General features: G+C 56.2%; 2 protein-coding genes across 4 annotated transcripts; one reads left to right on the forward strand and one right to left on the reverse strand.

Moving 5' to 3' along the window:
• Positions 687-5,670, forward strand: ACPT (acid phosphatase, testicular). Its single transcript, XM_018062858.1, has 11 exons — positions 687-788; positions 860-964; positions 1,037-1,123; positions 1,897-2,043; positions 2,353-2,451; positions 2,697-2,792; positions 4,181-4,313; positions 4,394-4,476; positions 4,862-5,004; positions 5,235-5,413; positions 5,489-5,670. The coding sequence occupies exons 1-11, from the start codon at positions 687-689 to the stop codon at positions 5,602-5,604; spliced, it is 1,290 nt and encodes a 429-aa protein (XP_017918347.1). The 3' UTR covers positions 5,605-5,670.
• On the reverse strand, positions 7,544-13,975 carry C18H19orf48 (chromosome 18 C19orf48 homolog). Of its 3 annotated transcripts, none has more exons than XM_018062878.1 (5): positions 13,918-13,975; positions 12,008-12,045; positions 10,560-10,598; positions 9,544-9,583; positions 7,544-9,120 (listed from the first exon to the last, which is right to left on the reverse strand). In XM_018062878.1, exon 5 carries the CDS (start codon positions 9,056-9,058, stop codon positions 8,228-8,230), a length of 831 nt encoding a protein of 276 aa, XP_017918367.1. In that variant the 5' UTR covers positions 9,059-9,120; positions 9,544-9,583; positions 10,560-10,598; positions 12,008-12,045; positions 13,918-13,975; the 3' UTR covers positions 7,544-8,227. The 3 variants fall into 3 exon arrangements, with proteins under 3 accessions (XP_017918367.1, XP_017918366.1, XP_017918368.1); XM_018062877.1 differs by having other exon boundaries at positions 13,893-13,970; XM_018062879.1 differs by having other exon boundaries at positions 13,899-13,921.

Raw genomic sequence — 17,462 nt, forward strand, 5'->3', positions numbered from 1 at the left:
TTGTCAATTCTCAAAGAACCTCTCTGAGGTACAGACCGTGTATGTCCCCATTTTATGAGTGAGAAAACAAAGGCAGAGAGAGGGGCAGTAACTTGCCCCAAATCACACAGCTTTATATATGGCAAAGCTGGGATTTGAATCCAACCTGTCTCAGCTCCAGGGTATGGGTGTTCAGCCTCTGGGCCATGCTGGCTTTGGCCAGCTGTGAGTGGCATTGTAAGAAGATGAAATCACCAAGAAGCTCAAGAGAACCTCAAAGAACAGGCGTGGCAGGCAGACTGGGGAGGGAGGAGAGGGCAGGGTCTAGAATGTGGGGCAGGGGTGGGGGTCTCCCTCCCTCTGCACCTACTCTCAGGGCACTAGGTTCAGATCCCAGCTCTGCCGCTCACTAGCTGTGTTCCCTCAGGCAAACTGCCTACCCTGGCGGTGCCTCAGTTTCCCCATCCGCACCATGGAGACGGAGGCAATCAGATCAACATCTCCTGGGGTTGCGGGGAAAGATTAAACGGATGCATCCCCGGTGAATCCATGGCTGACAGAAGCCCTGGGGGATCGAGGGTTCTGGATCCAGGGGGAGGCGTGCTGGGACCTGCTCTTCTGGTGGGGGGGGTGCTGGGGCGGGGGTAATGAGCAGGTGGGGCTGCGGCGCAGACAGTGCGCTGAGCTCAGCGTCTGGCTGTGTGGAGATGGCCGGGCCAGGGTTTCGGGGCCACCCCGCCGGACCTCTCCTGCTGCTGCTGCTGCTGCCCCCGGCCCTGACGGAAGGACCCCTGGTCTTCGTGGCGGTGGTGAGGTGCCCCCTGCCCCGTCCCGGCCCCTCACATCCCCCAGCCTGGCCCTGACCTGGTCCCCTCCCCAGGTGTTCCGCCATGGCGACCGGGCCCCGCTGGCCTCCTACCCCACTGACCCGCACAAGGAGGTTGCATCCACCCTGTGGCCACGTGGCCTGGGCCAGCTGACCGAGGTGAGATGCTGGGGATGGAGCGTGGGGTGGGGTGGGGTGGGGAGGGGTCTGCTGAGCCGGCTCTGTCCCCAGGAGGGGGTCCGCCAGCAGCTGGAGCTGGGCCGCTTCCTGAGGAGCCGCTACGAGGACTTTCTGAGCCCCGAGTACCGGCGGGAAGAGGTACAGCCATCCTGACCTTCATCTTACCTTGTGACCTCTCACCTCTGACCTCCACTGACTTCAGCACCTCCCTGGGCCTCCATCTCTGGCCCTTAACCCCCATCCGCCTGACCTGAACCTTAGGTCTGATCTCTGATCCCTGAACCATCAACTAACCCACACTGACCCCCGACTCCATCTCGACCTGAGTCACATCTTGACCTCTGACCTCCATCAACTCTGACTTTTATTTTCTGGTCTCCAGTTCTGTGTTCTGACTCTCACTGACTCCAATCAGACCCTCTGACTTCGAAACTTGATTGATTCTGTCTTTGGCCCTCATTGATTCTACCTGCCCTCTGACTCCAACCTTTGACCTCTACCCTTCATCAAATCTGACTTTTCTATGTCTTCCTCTGCCTCCTGACAGATGACCATAGCATCATTCCTGCTGACCTGATCTCATGACCTCCAACCTGCCTTCCTCCTCTTGACCTCTAACTTTCCACCTCCAGTGACTCTGATCTTCCTTTCTGACTTTCATTGGCTCAACTGATCCCCTTAATCCTCAGTGTCCATCCAACTTCCCACCCCAACTGCTCTTGACATTGACCTCTGACCCTTGATACCAACTTCTAATGTTGAAGGTCAGGTCCTTGAACCTGCCCTGAGTTTTGACCCCCAACACCTGACCTTGGACCCTGAGCTGAATCTGAAGCTTTTGGTTTGCTGCTGTAGTTGACCTCTGACCCTGACAGTGGTCGTCTGGCGTGTCCTCTCACCCCCCTACCCAGGTGTACATTCGCAGCACAGACTTTGACCGGACACTGGAGAGTGCTCAGGCCAACCTGGCAGGGCTGTTCCCTGAGGCTGCCCCAGGGCGCTCCGAGGCCACCTGGAGACCCATCCCTGTGCACACGGTGCCGGTCGCTGAGGACAAGGTCAGGGGGCTGGACTGGCCTGGGGGCGGGAGGGATGGAGAGAGACAGGACTCAGATGGAGAGGGCCGGCGGCTCAAGGACCAGGCTCGGACCCGACGGGGGTGGGGGGAGGGGGCTCCCCGGAACTAGAGCAAGGATGCCTTCCCTGGGGCTGAGTTGTCCTGATGGGGTGAGCCGCCCACCCCGCGCTGCTCAGCCATATCTGGGAGAAACCGTGGACCGGAGACAGGACCCCTCCAGTCCCACTTCCCTGCCTGCAGTCGGGCCCCGGTCACACTTTTGTCCCCTCTGAGCCTCAGTCTCCTCCAGCTGCTGAGGTTCCCTACGCGCAGCTGTCCCCGATACCGTGAGCTGCTGAGGGAGGCCACGGAGGCCGCCGAGTACAAGACAGCCCTGGAGGGCTGGACGGTGAGCCTGGCCGGCCCGATGCAGCAGGATGGGGAGGAGCCGGCGGGGGCGGGGCCGGCGGGGGCGGGGCCGACCGGAATGGGGCGGGGCCAGTGGGATGTGGCAGGACCCACAGGACACGGAGGGGCCGGCAGGCTGAAGCGGGCGGGGCATCTGGGAGGGGCCCGCGGGGCCGGCCGGACACGGCTGGACCCTAGGGGTGTTGATGTCTGCCAGGCTCACCCATCCGGGTTCGGTGCTTGCAGGACTTCTTGACTCGCCTGGAGAACTTCACGGGGCTGCCGCTGGTTGGGGAGCCGCTGCGCAAGGCGTGGAAGGTCCTGGACACTCTGATTTGCCAGGTGGGCCCCTGCCCCATTCACCCAGCCTGCCAAGTCGTTAAGGGCCCTGGTTTCCAATCCCAGCGTTGCCCCTCACTACTTGTGTTCCCTCAGGCAAGTCACTTAACTTTTAGTGCCTCAGTTTCCCCATCTATCAGAGAAGGCAATGGCACCCCACTCCAGTACTCTTGCCTGGAAAATCCCATGGATGGAGGAGCCTGGTAGGCTGCAGTCCATGGGGTCGCTAAGAGTCGGATACCACTGAGCGACTTTCCTTTCACTTTTCACTTTCATGCATTGGAGAAGGAAATGGCAACCCACTCCAGTGTTCTTGCCTGTAGAATCCCAGAGACGGGGGAGCCTGGCGGGCTGCCGTCTATGGGGTCGCACAGAGTTGGACACGACTGAAGTGACTTAGCAGCAGTTCCCCATCTATACAACGACAATGCTTGCTGTTGGGATCAAAAGGGGTTAATTCACGCGATGTGCTTAAAATAGCACCTGGCACACAGTGAGGCGTTTTCGGCCTAGTGTTTGCTGTTCCAATCCTCCAGTTCCCTAACTGGAAAAGCGCGGGAAGGCAAAGCTTGGGCCCCAGGCGCTGACCTGAAGCTGGCAGTCCTTGCTTACCCACTTAATGGGAATGTTCCTAATTGCATGGTGGGAAGAACAACGTGTGTGTCTAAGGCGGCTGCCCCAGCCCCCACTGGATGTGTTATGAGATATATATTAATACTACTCTCATCACCAGACCTTTGTGAAATTCCAAACGTCTGAATTATTTTTTTTTTAATTAAGCAATTATTTGGCTGCACCGGGTCTTAGTTGAGGCATATGAAATCTAGTTCTCTGATCAGGGATCGAACTTGGACCCCCTGCAGTGGAAGTGGGGAGTCTTAGCCACTGGGCCACCAGGGAAGTCCCCCCAAATGTCTGAATTCTGAAACAGCCCTAGCCCCAAGGGTTTCCAATAAGGGCTTCTGCAATAACGGTCATTACTATGGTTAATAACCGCTATTACCCACACCAAGGACATCCCAGGTGGTGCTAGTGGTAAAGAATTGCCTGCCAATGCAGGTAGAGGTAAGAAATGTGGGTTTGATCCCTGGGTCGGGAAGATCCCCTGGAAGAGGGCATGGCAACCCCCTTCAGTATTCTTGCCTGGAGAATCCCATTGACAGAGTAGCCTGGTGGGCTACAGTCCATAGGGTCGCAAAGAGTTGGACACGACTGAAGCAGCTTAGCACATTACCCACACCATAAGTTCCTGACCAGACCTCACCTATGAGGGCATCAGAGGAGGGTTGGAAAAGTGAATTGCAGCTGATGGGGGCATCGCCGATGGGTCTGAGGGGAGCATGAAGAGCTCAGGACATCGCGGTCACTTTGTCCCCTCCCTCTCTCCCCAGCAAGCCCATGGTCTTTCCCTCCCATCCTGGGCCTCTCCAGATGTCCTGCAGACACTAGCTCAGATCTCGGCTTTGGATATCGGAGCTCACGTGGGCCCACCCCAGGCAGCGGAGAAGGCCCAGCTGAGCGGAGGTGAGATGTGGAGCCAGGTGGCTGGGAGGCCCAGGCGCCTTCCTTTGCAGGGTTCTTAACATTCTGACTTGCCCTGTCAGGAATCCTGCTAGATGCCATCCTGGCCAACTTCTCCCGGGTGCAGCGCTTGGGGCTGCCACTCAAGATGGTTATGTATTCTGCTGTAAGTCTTTGGGAAGGGAGGCAGTGCCGCGTGGGCACAGAGATGGGGAGAGGGTGGGATTTGGGTGATGGGGGATTGATGGTCTCAGTGGAACCTCAGCCTCATGCCTTGAGTAACACATATCTCCAAACCATACTCCCGGATCACATCACCAGATATGGAATCTGGATGCAAGGGAGGTGATGATGTGATGATGGGAAAGAATTCAGTTCTTCTGGAAGGACAGGCTTTTTGGCTGAGCTGTCCAGTCATATTTCTTAAATGACCACCTGTAACTGGTGGGGCTGCCTCCAGGGTTGAGGAGGTTTGAGGGGGGCAGGATTTGTACTAAGGGGTCTGAGGGCCATCTGGAGGAGCCCCGACTCAGCCCTGGATCCGCCCGCAGCACGACAGCACTCTCCTGGCCCTCCAGGGGGCCCTGGGTCTCTACGACGGGCACACACCGCCTTACGCCGCCTGCCTCGGCTTTGAGTTCCGGCGGCGCTTGAGCGACACGGACCGCGACAACGCAGATGGCGACCGCCCAGGGTGAGGAGGGGGCGGTACCCGCAAATGGGCGGGGCCGGGACGCTCTGGAGGAGGAGGGATGGAGACCCCGGTACAGGGCGTGACCCAGGCACAGGGGGGAGTTTACAGGGACGGTATTGGCAGGGATAGGAGTCAGAAGCGCCCTGTTTCATCCAATCGCTCTTCTCCAGATTCAAAGTCAGCGGCAGGGAAGGCGAGGACGGACCAAGATACCTCCTCTCTCCCTCCAGGAATGTCACCGTCTCCCTCTTCTACCGCAACGACTCTGCTGGTCTGCCCTTGACTCTCCGCCTCCCCGGGTGCCCAGCCCCCTGTCCACTAAGCCGATTCCGCCAGCTGACGGCCCCCGCCCGGCCTCCAGCTCACGGGATCCCCTGCCACGGCTCCCACGAGCCCGCTACCCCCGCAGGTGACGGCCCTCGGCGCTGGGGTGGGAGTGGGGGGCGCCGGTCTCGTGACTCACACCCCCGTGTTCTCCCCGCAGCCACCGTGGTGCCCCTGTTGGCTGGGGCTGTGGCCGTGCTGGCGGCCCTCAGCATGGGGCTGGGCCTACTGGCCTGGAGACCTGGCTGCCTGCGGGCCTGGGGGGGCCCCGTGTGAGCCAGGAAACCGGGCACCCTTTCCCCCACAACTGAACTTGGATCCCAACACTTGTGCTCACCCGCTCCTCTGGCTTCTGTGACTTACTCTGCGCGCCGGGGGAACGCGGGGGCGGGCTCCCAAGCCTGGAAGCCACACCTGGCCCTGTGGATGAGTGTGGGCTGAAGGGTGCGTGGGTCTGTGTGCAGGTGCACGCGGACGGCTATTCATGCGTGCGCTCCTGCACGAATCCGTGCCGTGCTTGTGTACATACATACTTGGCACATGCGCACACCTATGTGGTCCTGTGCTTCTGTGGGTAATACCTGTATGGGTGTTTATGTGCACGTTTCTATACACGCCCGGGGGCACGGGGTGTACGTGTGGAAACCCGTTTCTAGGCGCCAGCACTTGTGCTCTGGATGAGCCCCCCACTGTGGGTTAAGCACTTCTGGGAGAGAGCTGAGATTGAAAGCCTGGTCCCACTGCCAGCCTGCTGGGACTGGTCCGGAGGCCGTGACTCTGGGTTAACTGGCCTTTGTGCCCCAACCCGTGATGGTTGGGTGGCATCACCGACTCCATGGCCATGAGTTTGAGCATGCTCCGGGATTTGGTGATGGACAGGGAAGCCTGGCAGCTGAAGGTCACAAGCGACTAAGCTGAGCCCCACCTCCTTTGATGCAAAAACTCCCCCACCCCTGAAATTAACCTCCTGGGAAGCAGCGGAGCAGGTGGGGCCTGTAACATCGCCGGTGGGCTGCTTAGCATAGCAGGGACTACAATAATGATCTGAAGGGGGAGGGACCCCACCTGAGCACTGCTGGGTGTGGCAGCCAGTGGCTGCCCTGAGGTCCCATTTGTACCAGTGGAAGGTACAGATCAGGAGCTTCATTTGTGGGTGGGCACTGAACTAAGGGAAGCTACCGCACACCTGATGAACAGCAGGCTCATGGGTGCCTGTCTGAGACTGGGTGGTGCCAGGCCTGCTCTTGTGGGGCTTCAGTCACCCCTCAACCCAGGAAACTCTGCTTACAACCAAGCAGTAGTCTGGGGTACCAGCGATCATGTCTGCATCGTTGTCGACAGCCCACCTGACTGTACGAGTAGCCTGGTGTGCAGCAGGCACTCTGTAACGCCACTTGGTGCCTATTAGATGGGGCAGAGTTGGAGGACCAGGAGTGGGGGCCTGGTGTTCAGACCCAGACCCCCCAGGCATGGGAGAAAAAGGGCTGAAGTTAACAGCTGGGTCCTCACAGCTAGACAGGACAGGAATATTCCCCTCCTGCTCCAAGTGGGGCCAGTACACCCTCCCTGGCACTACCCACCGCCCAGCATCATGGGGCAGGGGAGCCCGGCCCCCCCAGGTTGCCTGGGTCATGAGCACACAGGCCACCATCATCCCTGGAGTTCCAGGACAGTCACAGGGCCTCAGGAAAGGGTTAGGAATGCTCTCTGCACTCCATGGTCTTGGCGGGGTGGGGGGGTGGAGGGGGTACAGGAACAGTCTCTTGCTTATGGATCCACGTGTGAGCGTGCTCAGTTGTGTCCAATCCCATGGACTGTAGCCCGCCAGGCTCCACTGTCCATGGGATTTGCCAGGCAAGAATACTGGATCAGATTGCCATTTCTTCCTCCAGGGGGATCTTCCTGACCCAGGGATGGAACCCACGTCTTCTTTATTGGCAGGGAGCCACTGAGCCACCAGGGCAGCCCCGTAGAGCCACAGAAGACCCAAGGAAAGTTCTAGCTGATTCACCTAACCCTGCTGCTGGGAGCAGCTCCCACGGCCTACCAAAAGACCAGTGCTCTCCTCTGCAGAGAGCTGAGGGGTGAGGGGGAGGGGTGTGTGTGTCAATGGAGACCATCCAACCAACCCCTGGCCCCACCAGGGGAAGAAGGTTCTGGCTCCAGCTTCACCCCAGCACCCAAACACCACAGCTCACAGGGAGTGACACACGGGTTGTATTTTTTTTTTTAATGGATGCATGGTACCACCTGCCAGGGCTGTCCATCCTCACAAAGCTGGGATTCTTGGCCGCAGTGCCCCTCGCCCGGAGGTGACAGACCCTCCAGCCACACACGCAGCTGGAGAAACCAGAAGGGACAAAATTCCATTTTAAGAGAAAGGAATTGCAGAAAAAAAAAAAAAGTCTTTTAAGAGACAATCCTTCACAAAGGGGGAAACGAGCACCGCTAAAAAACAAGTGTTGTCTGCTAAAGATCAGAGTAAAAAAAATATTGCATTAAAAAAACCCAAAACAAACAAAAAAACAACCTTAAGAAAAAGGGTACAAACTTCAAAGTGCTTTCACGGTGTGGGCGGCAGGGTCTCCCACTTGGCCTGTAGTGCCTGGGGGGTGGGGGTGGGGGTCGTGAGGCAGAGCGGTGGGGGCGGAAGGCGCAGCCACCCCACCATGCCCATCGGGCTAAAGTGTAAAAGACTGGAAATGTAACAGACTCTCTCCCCGCATCGCGCAGCAGCTGCCAAGAGCCAGCCACCTGTTTTCCACCAGCAGTAGCCGGTGATGCCCACGGGTGGCTAGGGGCATGGACACCACCCCTCTTTAGGGTTCCTTGGACACGCCAGCCAAGACTCTGCGTCTCCCCTACAAGGTCTGGGCCCCAGTCCCGAGGACGGGGGCGCCTAGTCATGGCGCACCAGTGGCTCCTCCCCGCACGCCTGGTCGGAGTACGGGGGAGGCGGGGGCTGCTCCTCTCCCAGCCCGTAGGGGGCGTGGCCGCGGCTACGCTTGGCCTCCTTGATGTACAGCTCCAGGAGGACCTTGGTGGGCTGCTTGTCCACGCGCTCCTTGGGCACGCCGTGGCTCAGCAGCCAGCCCATGAGGTCCTTGCGCGTGGGGTTCGGCCCCAGCATGAGCTTGGCGCGGCTCGGCTGGCTCTGGCGCCAGAGCAGGCCCACGTCGGCGATGGTCTGGATCTCCATCACCGCCTCCAGCACCGTCATGCCCTTGACCAGCAGGCTGACCAGCGAGAGTCGCAGCTCGGAGGGCGCGGCTGTCAGCAGGCGCCGCTGCAGGCCCTGCGTGAAGGTCAGGTCCTCCGGCGCTAGCCCGGCGGGCTCAGGGAGCAGCGGCTCACGGTAGATCCAGTCGAGCATGCCCAGCTCGCGTACCAGCTGGATGCCCTCCTCCATGGTGGTCCAGGGCCGGAAGGGCAGCTCGGTGGCCTCGAAGTGCAGGAAGGACTCCCAGCGCCGGCGCCAGGCCAGCAGCAGCCAGGCCAGCAGCGTCTTGCAGTCACCCCGCAGGGTCTTGCAGTGGTAGTTGAAGACGGCATCGCCGGTCAGGTCGCCCAGCAGGGCCAGCTCCCCGGAATTCAGCGTCAGGGCCTGGCCGCCCTGGTCATACACCCGCAGGATCCAGCTGATCATGAGCTCGTTGGGGTTCTGCCGGAAGCGCCGCGCAATGGCCAGGAGCTCGGTGTACGTGTAGTAGCGGTCGCCCCGCCCCGCCATGGCCGTGGCCGTTCGAGGTGCCGGGGGCCAGCGGTAAGGCCGGAGGGGCGCGGCCGCCGGAGCTGCGGAAGGGCACGGAGGGGCGTTGGGCAGGGAAACAGTCACCCTCCCACAACCCCTCCCCAGAGGGGGAGCCCCTCAGACCCCCAGGTGTCAAAGGTCCTGGGGGGGCACCATGTCCTCACGAGACATCAGAGCCCAGTGCTGGACATCACAGGGGCCCCAAGCACAGCCTCTTCAGGAGCCCGGATACCGGGTGTCTCCGCAGACCCCAAGCTGTTCCCCTAATACCTTACACCACCCACCGTGCCCCCATCATGGGGTTACTGTGAAGATTAAATGCCTTCAGTGCCTAGCACTGTGCCTGGTTCATAGCTGAGTGCTTAGCATCTGCCTGTACGGATACCACCACCACCACCATCTCTACATTGGATAAGTTCGATACGATTACGGTATTGGCCAACCCACTAAGAACTTGTTCTTACCGGGAGGGCTGAAGGAACTGCTGACTCCTGGAGGAACTGCCTGCAGATGGGAAGGCATGGGGGTGGGGAAGAGGAGGTTGGTGGGGTGCAGCAATCACGATCCCCATTCACCTCTGCCCAGAGCCCGGGACCCCTCAGACCCCCGGGTGTCAAAGGTCCCGGGGGAGCACCATGTCTGCACAGAAGATCAGAGCCCAGTGCTTGACATCACGGGAGGTCCCCCGCACGGCACCTTCCGGCACCAACTGAACACATCTCTCTGCAAACCAACCCCCCACCCCCAACCCCAGGCTGGCCTGTTCCTCATCCCAGCCCTTCTTGCATCCACTTCCTCTTACCACCACCCCTCCATCTTTGCAGCAGATGCCACAGGAATTCAGGGAGCATGCAGTACTTTTGGGGGTGGCTTGCAAAGGCTGACTGTTCAAGGACCCCCCAGCTCTGCCACCTCCTGGGCGATCCCCAGCAGGACCGGCTGAGGCATTAGCTACAAGCCCAGGCAGGGTGGGGCCTGGGACCTCAAGGGAGGCCGGTCCACAGCACGCACGCACACACCCCGCCCCAGCCCTATCCTTGTAGACAAATCATGAAGGTGCCCTAATGTCAAAAGTGGCAAAACCAGCGATCAAAATCCACCTCCTTGGTCCTGTATCCTCAACTGTAGGGAAGAGGGGTGACAGAGAAAGCCCCCACCACCCCAGTCCCCCTGAATGTGGATGGGGGCTGCAGAAATAAGCCCCCTCCTGGCCAGGATCCGAGGATGGGTAAATCGCAACCTTTATGCGCTTCCACCTCAGCCATGAATAGTGGCAAAAGCGCACCTGTTTCAAATCATGAAGTTATTGGGGAGATGACTCCAGGGCTTAGAAACCCAGCCTAGCTCAGACTAAGTGCTCAGCAGCTATCTTTGTTAATATTACCATAATCTATACATTTTATTAACAAATTGATGCTACTGTAAATTGGATGATGATCATCACAGTATTAATAACAAGGGGAGTCTCTTCTGTTCTTACCGAGGGGTGGCCAGGCTGCTCAACTCCTGGAGGAACCACCTGCAGACAGTAAGGGGTCGGGGAGCTGGAGGTTGGTGGGGTGCGGAGCAACCATGCCCCCTCCTCCATCTCTCCCCAGAGGTGGGACCCTCCTCAGATCCCCGGGTGTCAAAGGTCCCAGGGTGCACCATGTCCTCAGTGGAGATCAGAGCCCAGTGCTGGACATCATGGGGGTCCCAGTGCCCTCAAACCCCACACCCCAATCCTGCTGCCCTCAGACTGGCCGATGCAGAATAAAACACTTCCATCTCACCAGTTCTGCTGCCTCGGAAATCTACAGGTGTTACACATCCCTTAGGGCTTCCTCTTCTCAGCCCTTTCCCATATCCCTGCCCAACTGGCATCCTCCCAACTCCACACTTCCCCAGAAATTCCCTCTCGGCCCACATCACTTTGGAGGAAGAGAAGAGCCCTTCCAAAAAGATGTTCCGATGCTCCCCATTCTGAGCTAAGCCTTCAGAGGACACAGCTTCTCACCCCCTCAGGTACTTGTCAGCAAGAATCTAAACCTCCCTTGAGACTACACTTTCCGTTCTCCATAGTATGTATTTAAAGAGTAATCTATTTCCATCAATCTCAGGTCAACCTTATTAGTGGAAATACAGATTGAGGCCCAAACTTCATTGAATAGAGGGGGAAAATAACCCTCCTAGAACCGGGAACAGTTGTTTTCGGGTAACACACATACCCATGCCCATTTGATGATTTAGCTGTTGAAACAATTGTGAAACATTCTCCAAAACTTGAAACATTTTGTGACAGTCTCCAGATAAACCATGTTCTTTGACAGTGGCTACTGTATAAATTGAGGGTAAACTTGATAACTGTATCAGTTTACATACACATGAATCATGGGAAGCTGCCTAAACTCTGCTGAAAGGTACACTGTCTACAAATCCCACCATCACCACCCTGCAATGTGACAATGACAGTGCTTCCAGCCTTTCTGCTTCTTTTCTGCTGAGTCTGAAAATCAGACTTTGGATGAGTCTTTTCCCCTGAAACCCAAAAACTTACACTGGGCCCTCCATACCTGTGGGGCTCTGGAACCAATCCCCATGGATACCATGGACAGACTATATATTTCCCCTTCTGCAGTCCACATTTCTTGTCATATTCAAACCCTACCTTTGAAGGCAGGAGGCATCACTATCCCCAACCCAACTGGGCAGAGGACTGGGGCCCATCTGCTCCTGATGGATTTTACCCACTCTACAGACACAGAAACTGAGGCTCAGGAAAGCAATCTTTTGACTAACATCTCTAAGCCCAAGAACAGGACAGTTGGGCTTTGCATGACTGCTGGCAGATAAACTAGGTCCCAGAGATGCTCCATGCAAAGTCACCCCAAATGAGGGTGAGATAGTTTAGATCTGGGTGGGTCAGGGACTGGGAGCAAGGGTTCTTACCAACGTGGGGTGGGTGGCCCCTCAGCTTGAAGACACACCTGTAACACAGGAAGGACTTGGTGAGGGTGGGGGAAGAGAGTATTGCGGTGGGGATCCAGAGATCATCGAAACCAAGGCCCCTCAGATCCCCAGGTTGTCAAAGGTCCTGGGGGCACTGCGTCCTCAGGGAGTAATCGGAGCCCAGTGCTGGACATCACGGGAGACCAGGTCCCTCTGCAACCAGGTCCCAAGGCCACTCACCTTCAGGGACAGAAGCCAAGCAAGCTAACAGTGCCTAGAGACTGGGAAACACGAAGTCCATCATGGGGTACAAATGAGCACAGCCTTCCCTGTGGTGACACCAAGATGCCTTCACCTCCCCAGTGTCACAGGTCCACAAAGGACTGTCCTAAACCCACCATGAGGATAGAACCCACTGACTACTCCCCTTAGCCCAGTTTTGCAGATTTCCAGCATTGACTCTATCGGCTACTGACCTTCAACAGTGGCTACTAAGATGCAAATCCCTTGGAAGAAACTGTCCAGGGGGTTGGGGGTGGTGTATAAGGAGGAAAAGAGAAACCTGAAGTACAAGCAACAGGAGCAGTCACCAGAGACCCTTAAAACGCAACCAGTTTTGAACAAAACAGTGAAAGACATTTTGGAAATGACAGGAACTATGACCACAGAACGGACAGGAGAGGGCCTCCTGAAGGAACTAATCTCACTGAGGATGATGACAACACTGTCATTACATAGAAAAAATGCAATTTTAGAGACACTGTGTTAACGATTTTGGATGAAATGAGAAATTCATTTCCAAAACATGAAGTACACAAAAGAAAACATGGCGAAACGTCCTGTTAAGCGTCTATTTGCCTGTATGTTTGGGGATTTTAACAACGAAAAGGCCTGAAAAGGGAATATACGGGACAATGCAAAAGAGTGATGAATCGATGAGAAACTGCCTTCCTCTTGTGACAAGGCAACAGTTAGGATAAAATTACCTGTTTTCTAAAAGGAGAAACAAAGCTGGAGGAGATTCTTGCTGGGTTGTGGTGGGGAAACAGAAAATCGGCTAACTATTCCTGGGCTGGATCTCCTTGGAGGAGGTGTGGTATTGCTCGGGAGTTGGGAAAACGCTATCCAGAAAGCCCCATTAGCCCAGAACTAACGCTTAACGAAACTTTGATGTTCTGAGCGAGCACAAAACTGGTATTTAAATGACTGTGTCAGAATGACTCCTGAAAGTGAGCGAAGGCCCCCTTTGCTTTGTCCGACAATTACTCCCCTCTGGTTCTGACACAACCCAGTAATTCACTTAAGAGATCCCACTCCTTCCTTGGCATCCCTCGAAGTCCTGTCTCTACCTGCCACGAGGCCTCTGGTCTACATCGCACAAACACGCCAGCCACACGAAATCAGAATACATAAGAAGTATTTCCTAAGGAAGGCACGTGTAAGCTAACACTGGAGTGGAAAACCTCAGGCAGAAAGACTGTCATAAGCCTACCTTCCCCACCTCCCCCCACCCCGCAAAATCCCCCCAGAAATTGACAAGATGGCGGAGCCCTGAAACGTGGGCAGCAGACACGGCGCAGCCAGACTGCGGCGCAAAGGAGGCCCAGCCCAGGGGGGTCCGCGTTCGCTTGGGTAGCAGGACTTCTACTTCACCCGCTGAGCGCCCCTAGGGAGCCACCACCCTCTCCGAGCGAGCCACTGCGCGCCCCGAAGGGAACACTCAGGGATCGCCTCGAGGCGCGGGTGCCGAGTGCTTACGAAGGCCCTGACACCGTCCCCGCCACGGCATGCTCGCCCCCGCTGCAGCCCCGGGCACACACGTCACGCGTGACCCAGTCCCCAACACGCGCGCTCCCACAAACAGGAGACAAAGCAACAAGCTCACCCCAACCTCACTCTCCGCAACTCACGTGCGACCCGCAGCGCGCTTTGCTTTATTGCGCCCGCCGCTCGCACGGCCCGCCCCGCGGCGCCAGGTGGGCCCCGCCCTGGGGCGTCCAGCACAGACGCCGGTGTCAGAAACTGTACTTTGGTGCTTGAGGAAGGAAACAAGAATAATAATCTTCCTAACAGGAGATGAAACGTTGTTCCAGGAGGCGGAGAAAATGGGAGCAAGCAAATACTGGGGGCCATTATCCTGCATTAGAGTCAGGCAATTCTGTGAACAGCACGAGAGGCGGGCCATGGGGGAGAGGCGCCTTCCGGCCCCTCCCCGAATGTGGGCGGGGCCGGAAGGCGACGCCGCTGGGATTGCCAGCGCGGCAGGGGAGAGCGCTGTGGCTGTGGGGGCGGGGCCTACTCAGACAGTCCCATCCGCAGGGTGGGAGGCGGGGCCAGCGCGGAGATTGACAAGGGGGCGTTCCGGGAAAGCGTCTGCTTGGCGCCGAGTTAGAGGCCGAGCCTGCGCAGTGAGAGGTGGGAGGGGGCTAGGCGGAGGCTGGAAGGCTGGCCGCCCGCCTGGGTCGAAAGGATGGGGCTGGAGGCCCGGGCTCGCCTGGAAGCTTGTAATCTTGGTATGGTTGGAGATCTGAGGAGTGTCTTGCAACTGACATGATTGTAAAAGTTTTTTTTTTTAAACGTATGAAATGAAACCTCTACTTCAATCCTCCTACTGCGTACAGTCGCCAATGTCAGCAGGTTGGTGTGGACTTTTATTTTATGGACACGTGCGCACACACAGAGACGTTTTATGGGTAAAGATGCTTTTTTTTTAAACTCCAGTTTGTCCCATACGTAGTCTCTTCCCATCAGTACAGAGTGACCTCATTCCTTAAGCAGTAGCTAAGTATTCCCTTGTGTGAATAGAACACGCTTTAGCTTGTTCCCCTGATCACCGGGATTTTCTCCGGTCTGGTGAGGAGACTGTGATCTGAAGTGAAAGCAAGAGACCTAAACTCTGCACGTTAAAGAAGTGACAACGTTTCCTTCACTGGTTCTGCCTCACTCAGGAATGCAAAGTCCCCACTGTGGCTCACACGGCCCAGGGTGACCTGGGCTCTGTTCCCTTTCTGCCCTTTCCTTCCTCTCTCTTCCTTGCTCAGGCTGCACCAGCACATTGGCCTCCCTGGTCTTTCTGGATCCTGTCAAGGACATTTCTACCCCAGGAACTTTGCTTTTGTGGTCTCCTCTGCCTGGAGCTCTTTCCCCCTAGTCAGTCCCCATGGCTCTGTCTCTTCAGTCCTGTTTCTGCTCAAAGGTCAACTTAGCATGGAGCCCCTGCCTGTCCACTCTGTATAACAGACCCTCTCCTTTCCAGACTGCTCTCCCTCACCCTCTGTTCTTTTCCTTCATAGCTCTTCTCTCCTAACATATCTACTTGTGGGCATTTTTGGGGTTTTGCAGGATAGGGGGGTCTGCCTCCCTGCAAAGTTGTCAATTCCTTAAAGACTAGGGTTTGTGTGCAGTTTGCTATAGACCCTGTGTCTGGCACATAGTTGCAGCTCACTTTTTGTTAAAAATGAATACACTGGAGAGCCTTTTGTGGGAGACAAGAAGAACAATTATTGTAATAACACTTAATGAGCACATACTATAGACTAAACTCTAACTAGATTAAGGTACAGTTGGTTTTCTGTGTCCACAGATTTCACATTTAAACCAATCTCAGGTGGAAAAATTGGGGGGGGGGAATAGTTTCAGAAAGTTCCAAAAAACAAAACTTGAATTTGGTGTGTGCCTCAGCAACTGTTTACATAGCGTTTCTGTTGCATATTATAGGTAAATCTACAGATGATTTAACATGTACAAGAGGATGTGCGTAGTACATATGCAAATACCCTACAATTTTAAAATCAGTTTATTGCTGTGCTGGGTCTTCATTGCTGCACGTGAGCTTTCTCTAGATGCAGTGAGCAGGGGCTGCCCTCTAGTTGTGATACGGGGGCTTCTCATTGTGGTCGCTTCTCTTGTTGTGGAGCTTGGGCTCTAGAGTGTGGGCTCAGTAATTGTAGTACATGGGCTTGGTTGCCCCATAGCACGTGGAAACTTCCTGGACCTGGGACTGAACCCATGTTCTCTGCATTGGCAGGCAGATTCTTGACCACAGGGCCACCAGGGAAATCCACTCTGCAATTTTATATAAGGGACTTGAGAATCCCCAGAGTTTGGTATCGACGAGAGTCTTGGAACCAATTCCCTGCGGATACCGAGGGACAACTGTACTGTCTTTATCCCCCAAACCATCTGCAAAAACTGGCTACGTGTAACAGCCTTTAAAATAAATAAATAGGGAAGGAATAGGATACTGTAAAAATTTTTTTTTAGTTAAAGGTATAGACTTGTGTGGAGAGAAGTAAGGGGTGATGGTGGGAGGGGTAAGGGGTAAGGGCAAGAGGTGAAATGTGGGTGCCAGGAAGAGCAAATTGTTAGGGGGTCACAAGTGTGAAGAATGAAGCCCAAAGAGCTTGGGGAGAGTCAGCTGTTCAACAGACATTGCTTGAGCACCATCTGTATGCCAGGAACCTCTCCCCCAAGTCCCTCCCCCACCCATCTCTCTCCCCCAGAGGGCTCTGAGGAAGCGTGGCATTTCCAGGGAACACTCACAAGGTACTGAACTAAACGAACGTTCTGGGTGAGAAATACAGATTATTTGAAAATACACATCATTAATCTGAGTTGGAGGGATTTCAGAGGGGACTGAAAAAAGGACAGGACTCTTGGTAGTGGGTCCGGGACTAGAGAGCAGGGCTGGCAGGTTGCTCGGCAGGGAGCCGCGGGAGCAGACTCGAGGATGGGGACATTCCCACTTCTTAAGTCCAGATGGCCTGGCTCGCCAGGAGGGACCAGAAATTTATGTAGTTCAAATAGGAAAAGAAACCTGGGGGAAGGAAGAAAGCAGAGAGGGTGAGGTGCAGAGTTCACCAGCCCAAGCCTGATGCCAGTCGCTTTTCCAGGCCCAGCTGTGCTCCCTATCATGTCCCCAGACTCACGTCTAAACCCAAACTTAGGCCCATACCTCTACGCGCTCCCCAACTCATTCCCAAATCCAAACCCCAACCCCGCCTCTACATCCAGCCCTATGCCCACCCCAACCCTATCTCCCTCCTCAGTCCAGTCCTCCTTGTCCACAAGCTCACCCCATCCCAAATCTATCCCACCCCAGTCCCCATCTGCATCCTGGAACCCATGCCCAAGCCCCGAACCCCAACCCTGCCCTGGCCCCGACCAATCATCACGAAGAAGAAGACTCCGGTCCATGCCAGGTAGAAGCTGCACCCCAATTTGTAGGTCATGCCTTCCTGCAGGTATTCCTGGGCCTGCATCAGGTAGAACAGGATACCCAGGATCAGGCTGGTCCCTGCATGAGTACAGGTGTTAGGAGGCCAGGCGTCACGTGTGGCAGGACCCCTGCCCAGAGCTGCGTGGCTGCCAGGGTCTTGCTCCTTATTTTCCCACTCACTTTCACCTTCATGAACCTCTGCTCACAGGCAGGAAAGCAGGTTCCTGACAGTATCAC

This window comes from Capra hircus, chromosome 18, assembly GCF_001704415.2.
Source record: "Capra hircus breed San Clemente chromosome 18, ASM170441v1, whole genome shotgun sequence".
Lineage (NCBI taxonomy): Eukaryota > Metazoa > Chordata > Mammalia > Artiodactyla > Bovidae > Capra > Capra hircus.